This window comes from Petaurus breviceps, unplaced genomic scaffold (assembly GCF_028583685.1).
Source record: "Petaurus breviceps papuanus isolate PSGF00001 unplaced genomic scaffold, PetGlider_PUasm1.0 90919, whole genome shotgun sequence".
NCBI lineage: Eukaryota > Metazoa > Chordata > Mammalia > Diprotodontia > Petauridae > Petaurus > Petaurus breviceps.
In genome coordinates this window covers 7870835-7883687 of record NW_027187378.1, presented here as the reverse complement: position 1 = coordinate 7883687, position 12853 = coordinate 7870835, and the positions used below count along the sequence as shown (strand labels likewise).

Below are 12853 nucleotides of genomic sequence, written 5' to 3'. Positions count from 1 at the left end.
TTAGGCACAATCTCCCAGGTTGTGATGCCCTCTGGCTCTGATAAGTGTATATATACTCAGAGTTGGTATTTTGCTTTGTGGACTTGCTTATGAGAAGGAACATGTGATTCCCTGGTTGAGATTCTGAGTGGTCATATGTTCAGAGCTCCCTAACTGCTCAGATGTAAAAGCTTTTTCGATCTAGGGATGTATGTAAAGTGTATAGTTGATTCAGGCAGTCAGAGCCCTGTCTTTTGGTCTTTATTTTTCTGCTTGTATTTTTCTCTGATATGCATTTTCTCTGAAGTTCATGGTGCTGACTTTTCCCCTGAGCTAGCAAATGTAATTTTAAAAAGACTGTTGACTCCTTAAATAGCTATCTTTCCTGATAAAGCAGATGTAGGAACCTATGGTAGCAGCCATCCTGGGTATGCCAGTGTTGTTGCCACTTCAGTGCTGCCCAACAGATTTTAATAAGACCATAATTAATCATTTTGTTACACAAGATAAACTACTCAAAACATGTACCAGGACTGTGGAGACCTTGGAAGACAAAGTCCTATGTTGGGAGAAACTAGGCAGCAAAAACAAGAATGATACTATGCTATTGCTTCCTACAAATAGCAAACTCAAGATACCTCAAGGCTGATGCTAGGTAGACCAGAATGGGACTACAACATACATAAAGCAGTTTAATACAAGGTAAACTGAGGAAGGAGAAAATCTTGACATCTGAAGAGATTAGGAATGTTTCAAAAATAATGCACTTGTTGATGAATCGAGGTGGTAGCAGATCTGGGGTTTGATGGAGGATAAAGATTCTGTGAGGCAGAGGGATGAAAGATTGTATTACAGGTAGAGGCCCCAGGGAATGTGAAGGCATGGAAGTGAAAGAGGGTGTGTCAGACTCAAAGGAGAATAAGTAGCTCATTCTGGAATATAAAGTGGGCTCATGAAGAAGACTATGAAATTATTATGAAATAAGATTGGAGAGGGAGGTAGGAGCCAAAGGTACTAAAAAAACAAACAGTCTAGAAGTAATAGGGAATTGAAGAGGGTTTTTGAGCAGGGAAACAGCATGAATTGATCTGTGCTTTAGAAACATTACTCTGATAGTTCAATGAAGGACTGATAAGGTGAAAAAGGAAGAGACTAGAAGTGAGGGATACCAATTAGGAGAAAATAATATTAGATTTGCCTATGCAAGAAGGATGATGGTCTAAACTAAGGTGATGCTTATGTGAATAGAGAAAAAGATACATATGAAAGTGTAATAGTAATATAATTTGAAGATCCCCTTGTATTGGGAAGCACTTAGCACCTTGTTTCAAGTGTGATTGTATCAAGTATTATGATCTAGAACTTGTGAATCCCAAGGTGGGAGGAACTTCCTGTTGTAACAAGAAGGGGCAAAACAGGGAGGAACTAATACCTTATATAAGGAAAAGCCCAAGCTGAGAGAGGCCAGAATTTCTCTCAGTGAGCATCTGGATGATGGGCTGCTACTGCTGAACTGAAGACTGAGCTGAGTTGAAAAGAACTGAGAAAAGAAATGAGAACTGAGAACTGAGACAGAACTTCTTGGAGTAAGCCTTGTGGAGGCTGAGGAGGACAGGCCCAGGCTGGAGAAAGTGATTTTGACTTTGAGAACAGAACTTGTGGGAGTGGAGCTTCTTCTGAGAGCCAGCCAGAACTTCTGCTGAGATCTTTTTTTTCTGGGAACTTCTGCTGAGCTTCTGAGAACCAGCTGGAACTTCTGCTGAGGAGCTACCGTGAGTGAGAGAGGAGGATCCCTGCTTGAGGGAAGCTGTCCTGTTGTGAAGGCTTGGGAATGTGGGTGTTCACTGCATTAACAATGTGTACCAACTTCATGGTTACTGTAATGACTGACTTTCTGGTTCTGGGACCTGGTTTCCTGGTATTTGAATAAGGACTTGAGGTGGGCTAGACACTGTGAGCTTCAGTATGGAACAGAAACTTCACAGAGAGCTGGACAAGGAACTGGGGGCTGTCTGCCTTTGAACTCAGGTGGCAGTTGGTTAGATAGTAGCTGAGACCATAGAAGAGGAACCATAGAAGCTGAGAGCCTGCCTCAAGTCAAGATGAAAAGACCTCTTCTTGGGTATTTAATGCTGACTGATGAAACTGTAACTTACTTGTGACCTAGAATGGCCTTTGTACTTTCCACTACCCCTTAAGGGAGCACTGAGTAGTGACTCATGAAATTGTAACTTAACTTGTGACCTAGGGGTGGATGGCCTTTGTACTTTCCACTACCCCTTAAGAGGGTACTGAGTAGTGACTGATGATATTATAACTTAATTGCAACCCATGGGTGGAGGACTTTGACTTTTGTACTTTGTAATTGAATTAAGGACTTTGTGATTGACTAAATGAATGTACTTTGCTTAAAACTTTGTTACCACTTTGGTGAAAAACTATGTGGCTACTTTAGTGATAAGTTATAACATTGTGAATACTGTACCTGGATTTTCTTTGAATGTTTTGTCTTTGTTTCTGAATTAATAGAGAATGTACTATACTATGTAATCAGAATCTTGAAAGCTATTCACAGCAGCAGTCATCTGGAAAGCTGCTTGTGCTTGGCTTTACAGAAAGATGACAGTAGAGGTAGAAATTGACAAAACTTGGCTGTCTGTGAGTGATTGGGAAGAGCGAAGTTTCCATTAAATTTATTCTGAAAAATGTTTTTTGTAAGAATCGATAATAACTAGGAAGCTAGTGGTGCTTTCAAAAGAACTGGGGAAGCTTGATGGGGTGATAGGTTAAAAAGGAGAACATAATGATTTCTATTTTGAACATATTGAATTTGAGATATCACATATCACATGGAAATGCCCACCATGGAGGACTAGAAGAGGAAAGACATGAGGGTTGTAGATATGAATATGGGAGCCATCTGGGTAGATAAGATAATTGACAGATTTTGAGAATGGTGAAGGATAGAAGAATAGAAGGGTCTGGCATGCCACGGTCCATGGAACAATGAAGAACTGGACATAACCAAGCAATGGAACAACAACAAAATCCACTAGAGCACCAAGATAGAAAGAGAAACTGGCCTAGGATGGAGCACTCACAGTTAAGGGGCATGAGAAAGTTCAATTACCAGCAAAGAGAACTAAAAAGTGCTCAGAAAGGCAAAAGGAGAACCAGGAGAGAATGCCATCATGGAAGATTGTATCCAGGAAGAAAGAGTGAGTAATAATATTAAAAAAACAAAACAAAAACAATCACTTTTCCTCTCTCAGCCTTAGTGCCCTCATCTGAGGGCCGAACTAAATGATTTTTAAAGTTCCCTTCAGCTCTAAATCTTATGCTTCTATCACTAGTATAACTTTTTGACATGCTGGTTAAAAAGAAAGCAAAGAGAGATTAAGGGCAAGTATTCCAACGATGAAATCAACTCCATAAGCCAGTATCTTTTCCATAAGGTGTGGCATCTGAAATATTTTAATGTTTCTGGTGTAGACAACCAAAACATATTTTTGCTTCCTCTAAAGTGTTACACTTTTACTGTGCAGCATCAAGTCCGCTCATTTTTCTAATCCCATTTGACTCTCTCATAGGGAAAGCTGTTTCCTGTTTTCCTCGGGCAGGGTAAAGTGGGTATGGGGGTGGGGAAAGGACAGTTCAGGAAATCTTAGTATTAAAATCATTGTGGGAAAACGAACAAACCACATACTTCAGAAATGATTGAATGAATGGAAAAATGTTGGTGATCTCAATGGAGGGGAAAAAAAATTCATCTGTACTCTCTGTGACTCAAACACCCAACAAGGAGATGGCATGTCAAGGGCAAACACGGAAAACAATAGCAAGAGTCAAGACCTTCATGAAGACCCACAATTCAGCAAGAACATTCTGCCATTTATCTGAGAGAATGTAATAAACATTTCTGTATGAGATCTTGGCATTGTAGAGCTCATAAATAGCCCAGATGTCACGGAGAAGAGATGTATATGAAAGGTAATAACGGAGAATGTTTGGAATGAATCCTCAACATTTCTGACTGCTGTTAACCCCACTTTGACCTCAATCTTTACCGTTTTCAATGGCAGATGCAATTTTTTTCATTCAATGCTCTATTTTTATCAGCCAGTCAAGATGGCAGTTATACCAGTGCTAGACAGCTGGACTAAGCTTTGAATTAATGATCAAGTAAAAACCGTGGGCTTATAAACATGTTATTTCAGAATGAAAGGGCAAAAATCACACCTTACAAATTATAATTAAAAATCAGAGATGGATCAAATACCAGTGCAGAATTTATTTATAACTTCCACCACAACCTCACCACCTTTCCTCCCACCAAAATAAATTAATAGACCTTAGAGGAAAAGTAGCATGATATAATCACTAGAATGGCTTGGATTCAGGAAGACGTGATTACAAATCCTTTCTATACTGGGTAATTGCATAGCTATGAGAAAAATACTTAAATCTATGAGTATCAGTTTCCTCACCTGTAAGGTAGGAATAATAATACTTGCACTACCTATATCTCAGGATTGTTGTGAGACTCAAACACAATGATGGATATGAAAAGCTTTGCAAATCTTAATACATTATACGGATGTCAGGAAAATCTATTAAGTCAGTTTTGTCTGAAAGTTTGAGTTTGTTATGTATGACATAGTGCCTGGTTCAAATTACCATCCATTAAGTGTTTTATAGATGGCTACTTATTTTCATCTTTCATCATTCTAATCAGTCATGTAATCAATCAACAAGAATAAATAAGTGCTTACTATTTGCCAAGCATTGTTCTAAGTTCTGGAGGTTTAAGTAAAGGCAGAAACAGATGCCTCTCTTCTTACAGTTTAGTTTACATTCTTCTGGGGAAGATGTCATGCAAATAACTATTCACATACACACATACAGATACACAACACATAGATACAAAGTAGATGGAAGACAGATACTAATAATTCAAGCTTATTAATAATAATTGACAAGTTTAGATACCAATAATTGGAGATGCATTTTTAGAGGAGATAGATTTAGCAGCTAGAATGTTTCTAAGAGAATCTAGAATATCTTGAACAATTAAAACTGTGATCTCCTAAAAGTGTCAAGAACTGTATGCCTACATGATAGTAGCATAGCAATCAACCAAGCAAAATGACAGAGAACAAAATCTCAGTCTGAGACAATGAATTAAGCATGTCTTTTTCTTACTCTGTCAAAGGCCTTGGAAAACCTCAACCTATTTATTGTGATGAAATAATCTGAATGTCCAGTTCAGGTTGTATATCATGAACAACACTTTCTGTCTTTTTCTATAATGTTGCCATTTCTGCCTCTATATCATATATTTATATGTAGTTTCTTATCAAAAGCTCCCCAAAGGGCTTATAGGCAGGCATCACCTGTTTGCATCACCATTCATTCATAGTTGAGACTATGATGTCAAAGCTGGCTTTCAGGGAGCTGGGTGACAAGGCATTCATTAGTAAAGCAAGTATGTAAGAGGTGATCCCTTCACCTTATTCTTGCCTCTAACAACAACAACAATAACAACAACACACACAGAGGCTACAAAATCTACACAAGCAAAATGACTACTCTATCTCCCCCAAGCAAAACTGAAGCAGAGGTTTGAGTCACATATTTAACAGATTCTTAAAGATTTAAAATGTCCTTTTCTTTGGTAAACTTATTAAAAGAAAAACAGTTGATTTGTGATTTTTTGGAAGGAATTATATTTGCATATCACTCTTAAGTAGATTCAGAATCTTTATCCAAGTAGCATAAATTCAGAAAATAATAGCTAAATAGATGATGTTTTTAAAGTTTACAAAATACTTTACCCATGTTATCTCACTTGTAGTTAAAAAATGAGACAGGGTTTGAATTCTGTTCTTCTTGCCTACAAATTCAGTATACTATGCTCTAGACCACCTAGTTATCAATTGTACAAATATGCCAATATCTCCAGGAAAGTGGAGACATCTTTTAGATGTTATCAAAGCCTCAAAAAATTAGCTTTTTACACTTGCCAGGCAGGAATGAGGGCAATGAAAAAGCACATTCTTTGTATGGATCAGGTATTTTTACTTGATGAAAGGAATAACTTTTTTTTTTAACAACCAGAACCATCCAAAAATGGAAAGGGCTACCTCAGGAATTGGGGGGGGGTTATCTCTTACTGGATGCCTTCAAGTAAAAGCTAGATGACAACTGTTGAATATACTATAGATAGGATTTTTGTTAAGAAGCATTTTTGGTGACATAGTAGAATAGATAGAGTTTTGGATTAAGAGGCAGGAATACCCAAGTTCATATCTTCGCTCAGATTGTGTGGCCCTGGATAAGTTACTTTACATCTTAGCCTTCATTTCCTCATTTCAAAATGGGGACAATAAGAGGCTCACAAAGTGGATGTGAGGATCAAATGTGATCATATGTTTCATGCTCTGCAAACCTCTAAGTGCTATATTATTATTTTTCAGTCATGTCTGACTCTTTGTAACCCCATTTGGGGTTTTCTTGGTAGAGATACTGGAGGGGTTTGCCATTTCCTTCCCCAGTTCATTTTATAGAAGAGGACACTGAGGTCAACAGGATTAAGTGACTTGCCCAGGGTGACACTGCTAATAAATTTCTGAGGCTGGATTTGAATTGAGGAAGATGAGTCTTCTTGATTCCAAACCCAGCAGTATATCCACTGCACTACCTAACTGCCCCTGTAAGTGTTATATCAGTACTATATAAATGCGAGCAATTATTATTGTTCAGGTATGGATTGGATTAGTTGGTCTCTGAGGTCCTTTTCATCTAAGATTCTGATATTAAGTTTGCCCCTTCTATAAGCATAGTCGGACTCCTCTCCCAATGATAAGAAGCATCCTATCATCACCCTTCTAAATATTGCCTCCAAACTGGATCTCACAGTCTTATACATATTCGAGTGATAAGATAAATGATTTTGTCCAGAATCTATGTGAACATGCTCTTTTTTTACCTCTGTTTTAGCACATGTTTAGCAAGCATCTTTCTCCTGGCCCCTTTCCAAAAAGTGATTTTAATTCTAAAAGGTTATTTGGGAAGGGAGTACCCTGAGGGGTCTGATCCTTCAGTTTTCAGCAAAACCAACCCATTTTGAGACTTTCAATCTGATGCCTTGTCTTTCTAAAGAGACTTTCTACAATTCAGTCTCTCCTTTTCTATGCTATCATTTGGACAATGGGTGGAGGGGAAGAATTCAGGCACTGAAAAACATAAAGGTCTTTTATTGTGAGTGGAGGAGGGAGTGGGGTTGAGGGAAGTTTAGCTTGAATTAACCAAGTTTGGATTGTCTTCACTCTTCATGTAGAGACAGTTTAAATGTTCTCCTCTTAGGAGTTTGCCTTTTTAGATGTAATAGTGTCTGTACCTTTATCCTTGCTGGCTTCAACAGCTTCTTCTGATGAAGGGCTGGGTGCGGCGGCAGGCTGTGCCTCATCTTTAAACAGGAGAAAAAGAAAAAGAGCCTATTAGTTGTTACTATCAAGCTGGGAATTCCCCTGCCCCTCCACCAAAAATAAACCTAACCTTGGCTTAGGGAGGTCAAATATTAAACATTCTTTGATGGAAAAATTGTTTGATATTGCCTCTGAACAATCAATGGATTAGAGACCAGAAACCATTTGATAGTTATAGAGTTCAATAAGGATGTACTTATTTCATTTCACAGAAAGTATTATTTTTAAACCAGTGGCAGCACCCCTTCCCAAAACTCTGGAGGTTCATTGTTTTCACTTGGGAATAGAACAAAAACAAAAGCAAAAGCCTTCTGGCTTCCAAGAAGTGTTTTTATGTGTGTGTTTTTAAAGTTTGGTTTCCTTAGCACAGATTTTTTCTAAGCTATGCCAGGCTGTCAAACCACAGGGAACATTTCAGATGGATGTCAGTGCAGGGCTATGCAAGAAAGAGAGCATTTGTAAGAAGGCACAGAAGTCATTTAACATTTCAGATTGTCCAAGTACAGGCAGAGAAGTGAGAAATTTTAGATTTCCAGTGATGGCACCAATTAAAAGGGATGGGGGAATATGGGCAAACACAGGTCAGAAAGCTTATGAGTAACATTAGGTGAGTGATGGTTCCATATATTATCATTTAAGTAGCAGAGAACTAACTAGCAAACATTCAAAAATGATTTTAAAATGACAGAATTAATAAAATAATCACTTGGAATATTTTATATTAAATTTATTTATTTTTAATTTGATTTTAATAATTTAATTTATTTAATAATAATTAAATAATACATTTTAAATTTAATTAATTAATTATATTCAATTTGAAGATAAATCATAGCTATTTCTAATGAATTTATAGGATTGTAGGGAAGCAAATAACCCATGTTTAGATAAATATTTACCTAAATCTAAAGGTTAATTCTACATTTTCCTTTTAAATCTGGCTTATATATCTTTCCAGTCTTATTTCACAGTATTTCTCTTCGTGAATTATTTATTCTAGTCATACTTGCCTCCTCATTGCTCCCTGTAGATGACATCTATCTCTTACCTCTTTGCGTTTGCACAGGTACCTGTTCCCTCCCCACATTCATGTCTTAGAACACCTAGTTTCTATGAAAGCATAGCACAGTCACCCTATACCTGAGACGTTAAAAAATAGTCCCTAGTTGTTAAAACTTTTTCCATCTTAAAATATCTTTGCATTGCTTAGTAGATGCTTTATGTATTTACCTTCATGTTTTCTACCACTCCATCCCCCATAGAACACAATATTCTTGAGGGATGTGGCTGTTTTGTTTTCAGTACCTAGCCCATTGCCTTATACATAGTAGGCTCTTTCTATGTAGAATGTTGTGTAAGATGTTGGCAGAGACACACTGTGTCTGTTTATGAATTTATAGTCTAGAATGAGAGATGATAATATCTGCAGTATCTATCTTATAGGCTAATTATGAGGATCAAATAAGATAATAGTTGCAAAGACACTTTATTAACCTTAAAGTCCCAAATAAATAGCGATTGTTATCACAAAAGCAGCATGAAGCATAGACAATAATGTCCTTGGGATCAGGTCTAAAGTGTGACTTTAACACTTTGGAGTTGTCATTGAACTTCTTTGAGCTTCAGTTTCTCCATCTGTAAATTGGGGATAATCATACTTACAGTAATTATTATACTCAAATATATGTTTTAAATACTTTGCAAAATTTAAAATGTAATACAGGGATCAGCTATTATTATTATGTAGCCTATACACAAAAGCTGTAACAGAATGGCTAAGGTCATAAGGAAGATATAAGGAAATGTGCTATGTGAGATCCCAGGGGAGAAAGGTCATTTTCATCTGGGGGTATCAGAGGAGATGATTTTTACTTTTAAGTCATGTCTATACTTGGTTGTAGAACCAACTATGTTGGGATCCAATTACTTATTTCTGCATAACTAATCAACTTGTCTGTGCCTTTGATCTGATTTGCTAATTAAGGTAGTCAAAGCTACTGGTTTAATGGCCTTTTGATCTTAAGTTTTTCATCATTTGGACTTGACCTATGAGGGTAGATGATTCAGAATAAAGTCATAATGTATATGAATTGTAAAGCAGAAAGGAATATTATTTTATTATCAAAGAAGCTGACTCAACATAGAACCAAGATGGCAGAAAAAGCCAGGAAGTTGACTGTGCTTTCTCCAGTTTCCCTTGGAAACAATGTGAAATCAAGACTCTAAATGAATTCTGGAATGACAGAATATACAACAAGATGAAGTGAAATGATTTTTCAGCTCAAGATAACTTAGAAAGATTTCAGGAAAGGTCTGTCTCACTTGGATAAAAGGAGAATTCAGCCCAGCACAGATGGTATCTAGGCAAGCAATTGGGAGGCTCTTAGCCACAGCAAAGATCAGCAACTGAGGCCTTTCCATCTTGGCTCAGTCAGGTTAGTGGCACAAAAGGCCAGCTGACTGGCATCCAGGCCTATCACAAAAAGCAAATTGTCAGTCCTAGAACCCCAGAAAAACAGGCAGAACTAGGCTGGGCCACCCCAATGCAGTGGGCAAGCCACCAGCACAGAAAGTCAGTGACCATGTCCCTGACCCCAGCACAAGAAGCTATGGACAGTGTCCCCTATGCTCCAGAAGCAGAGCTCAACCTTAAAAGTCACAGAATAGGCTTAAAAATGAGTAAAAAAACAGAAAAGAGCCCTGACCATAGAAAGCTATTGTGGTGACAGGGAAGATCAAAACACAAACTCAGAAGAGAGTGAAAATGTCAAACTACCAACACGCAAAGCCTCAAAGTAAAAGTTGAATTGATCTCAAGACCCAAAAGGCTTCTTGGAAGAGTTCAAAATATTTTTAAAAATCAAGTAAGAGGATCCTTCATGTGGCTTCAGAGTTAGTGGCTCTCGTGCAGCACCATGCCAGGGGGCAGAGACCCCGAGGGCTCAGCAGTGGCAGGCACAGCAGCGGCAGGGCACGATGCCCCATTCAGCTTCAGCCTGGAGCCCACGCTGGAGGACATCCATTGCCTCCAGACAGAGTTTGCAGCAGAAAGACACTGGGACCAGTTCCATAAACCTCGGAACCTCCTCCTGGCCCTCTCTGGGGAAGTGGGAGAGCTGGCAGAGCTCTTTCAGTGGAGGCCTGATGGTGGCCCAGAGCCCCTGTCCTGGTCAGAAGCAAAACGAGAGGCATTAGGGGAGGAGCTCAGTGACATCCTTATCTACCTGGTAGCCTTGGCATCACGATGCCATATTGACCTGCCACAGGCTGTGCTGGCCAAGATAGAGACCAACGGGTGCCACTACCCTGTCCACCTTCCTCGAGGCTCTTCCTGCAAGTACACAGAGCTGCCCCATGAAGATATTCAGAAGGCTGAGAACCTTGGCCCTGCCCCAGGAGCCACAGAATGTGCACCTGTCTCTAGAGAAGCGGAGGGGCCTAACTAAAGAACAAAACCTGTGGAACAGAGATGGGAGTGTGGGCCTGGACAGGAGCTGGAACTCATAGGACTGACTCCAGCCTAGACAACCTGGGACAGGATCCCACTGGGAAAACAGGGACACAAAAGCCTTCTCAAATCCTCCTTTAATTGTGTTACTAGATGCTAGAAATGCAAGGTTCCTCCACCCTCCTAAATCCTACTAGAAGAGGTAGGGGTGGGATACATTTATGGAAAAGGGCCTTCTCAAGTTGTCACTTTTTACTTTAATAAAATAGTTTGGGATGAAAAAAAAATCAAGTAAGAGATGTAGAAGAAAAATTAGGAAAAGAAGTAAGAGTTATGCAAGAGAGAATCAACAACCTGGAAAAGGAAGGACAAAAATTGACTGGAGAAAACAATTCTTTAAAAAATAAAATTGGCCAAATGGGAAAAAAATCCACTGAAGAAAACAACTACTTAAAAATTAAAATTGGGCAAGTGGTAACTACTGACTCCATGAGACATCAAAAATCAGTCAAAAATAAACAAACAAAAAAAAAGAACAAAAAAAGAGAAGAAAATGTGAAATACTTTATTGGCAAAACAATTAGTCTGGAAAATGGATCCAGGAGAGATAATTTAGGAATTATTGAACTACTTGAAAGCCATGATCAAAAAAAAAAGAGCCCCAATAGCATCTTTCAAGAAATTTTCAAGGAAAACTACCCTGATATCCTAGATCTTGAGAATAAAATAGCCATTGAAAGAATACACTAATCAACTCTGAAAAGAGATCACAAAATGAAAACTCCAAGTAATATTGTAGCCAAACTCCAGAATTATCAGGTCAAAAAGAAAATTTTTTTCAAGTAACCAGAAAGAAAAAATTCAAATATCAAGGAACCACAGTCAAGATAGATAGGATTTAGCAGTTTAAACACTAAAGGATATGATGTCTAGTAATACGACATTCTGGAAGGCAAAGGAGCTTAGATTACAACCAAGAATCAATTACTCAGTAAAGTTGAGCATAATCTTTCAGGGGAAAGTATAGATATTTAATGCAATAAGTGACTTTCAAATTTTCCTGATGGAAAGACCAGAGCTGAACAGAAAATTTGATTTTCAAAGACAAGACTCAAGAGAAGTATAAAAAGGTAACCAGGAGAAAAGTGTTATTCAATAAAGTTGAACTCTTTATACCACTACATGAGAAGATGATACTTGTAACTCTTGAGAAATGAATCTCTATCAGGACAGTTGGAAGGAGTATACATAGACAGAGGGTGTAGGTATAGGTTGACTTTGACGTGATGATATAAAAAAGGGGTAAAAAAAGGAATAGTACTGGGAGAAGAGGAAAGGGGAAGGCAGAATAGGGTAACTTACATCATGTGAAGAGGCACAAAAGATCTCTCCCAGTAGAGGGAAAGAAGGGAGGGGGTGAGCATTTTTTGAATTTAACTCTCATTGTATCTGACTCAAAGAGGGAATAACATACATACTTAATTGGGTATAGAAATTTATCTTACCCTATAGGGAAGTAGAAGGGGAAAAGGGAAAGAAAAGTGAGGGTTGGGGCTGATAAAATGGAGGGCAGATTGAAGGAGGCCATGGTCAGAAGGGAAATACTGGTGATGAGGGACAGGGTGAAAGGAGAAAGAAAGTATAAACAGTGGGAAAATAGGATGGAGGGAAATACACAGTAATCACAACTGTGAATGTGAATGGAATGAACTCTCCCATAGCAGAGCAGATTAAAAACCAGAATGCTGTGTTATGGTGTTTACAAAAGAACACATTTGAAGCAGAGATTTACAGAGAGTAATGATAAAAGGCTGGAGCAGAATGTATTATGTTTCAGCTGAAGCAAAAAATCCCCAAACAAACAGGGGTAACAATCTTAACTTCAGACAAAGGGGGAGAGAGGGAGAGAGGGAAAGAGAGAGAGAGAGAGAGAGAGAGA

The 12853-nt window shown here is 38.3% G+C and overlaps 1 protein-coding gene and 1 pseudogene across 2 annotated transcripts in view; one reads left to right on the top strand and one right to left on the bottom strand.

Moving 5' to 3' along the window:
* MACROD2 (mono-ADP ribosylhydrolase 2) overlaps window positions 1-12853 on the bottom strand; it is a 2250628-nt gene that overhangs the window by 139569 nt on the left and 2098206 nt on the right. For both annotated transcript variants that reach the window (XM_069075441.1, XM_069075440.1), the window contains one exon: window positions 7379-7447. In XM_069075441.1, the coding sequence (XP_068931542.1) occupies window positions 7379-7447 (69 nt within the window). The remainder of the gene's footprint in view (window positions 1-7378; window positions 7448-12853) is intronic.
* On the top strand, window positions 10378-11201 carry LOC138151759 (dCTP pyrophosphatase 1 pseudogene; annotated as a pseudogene).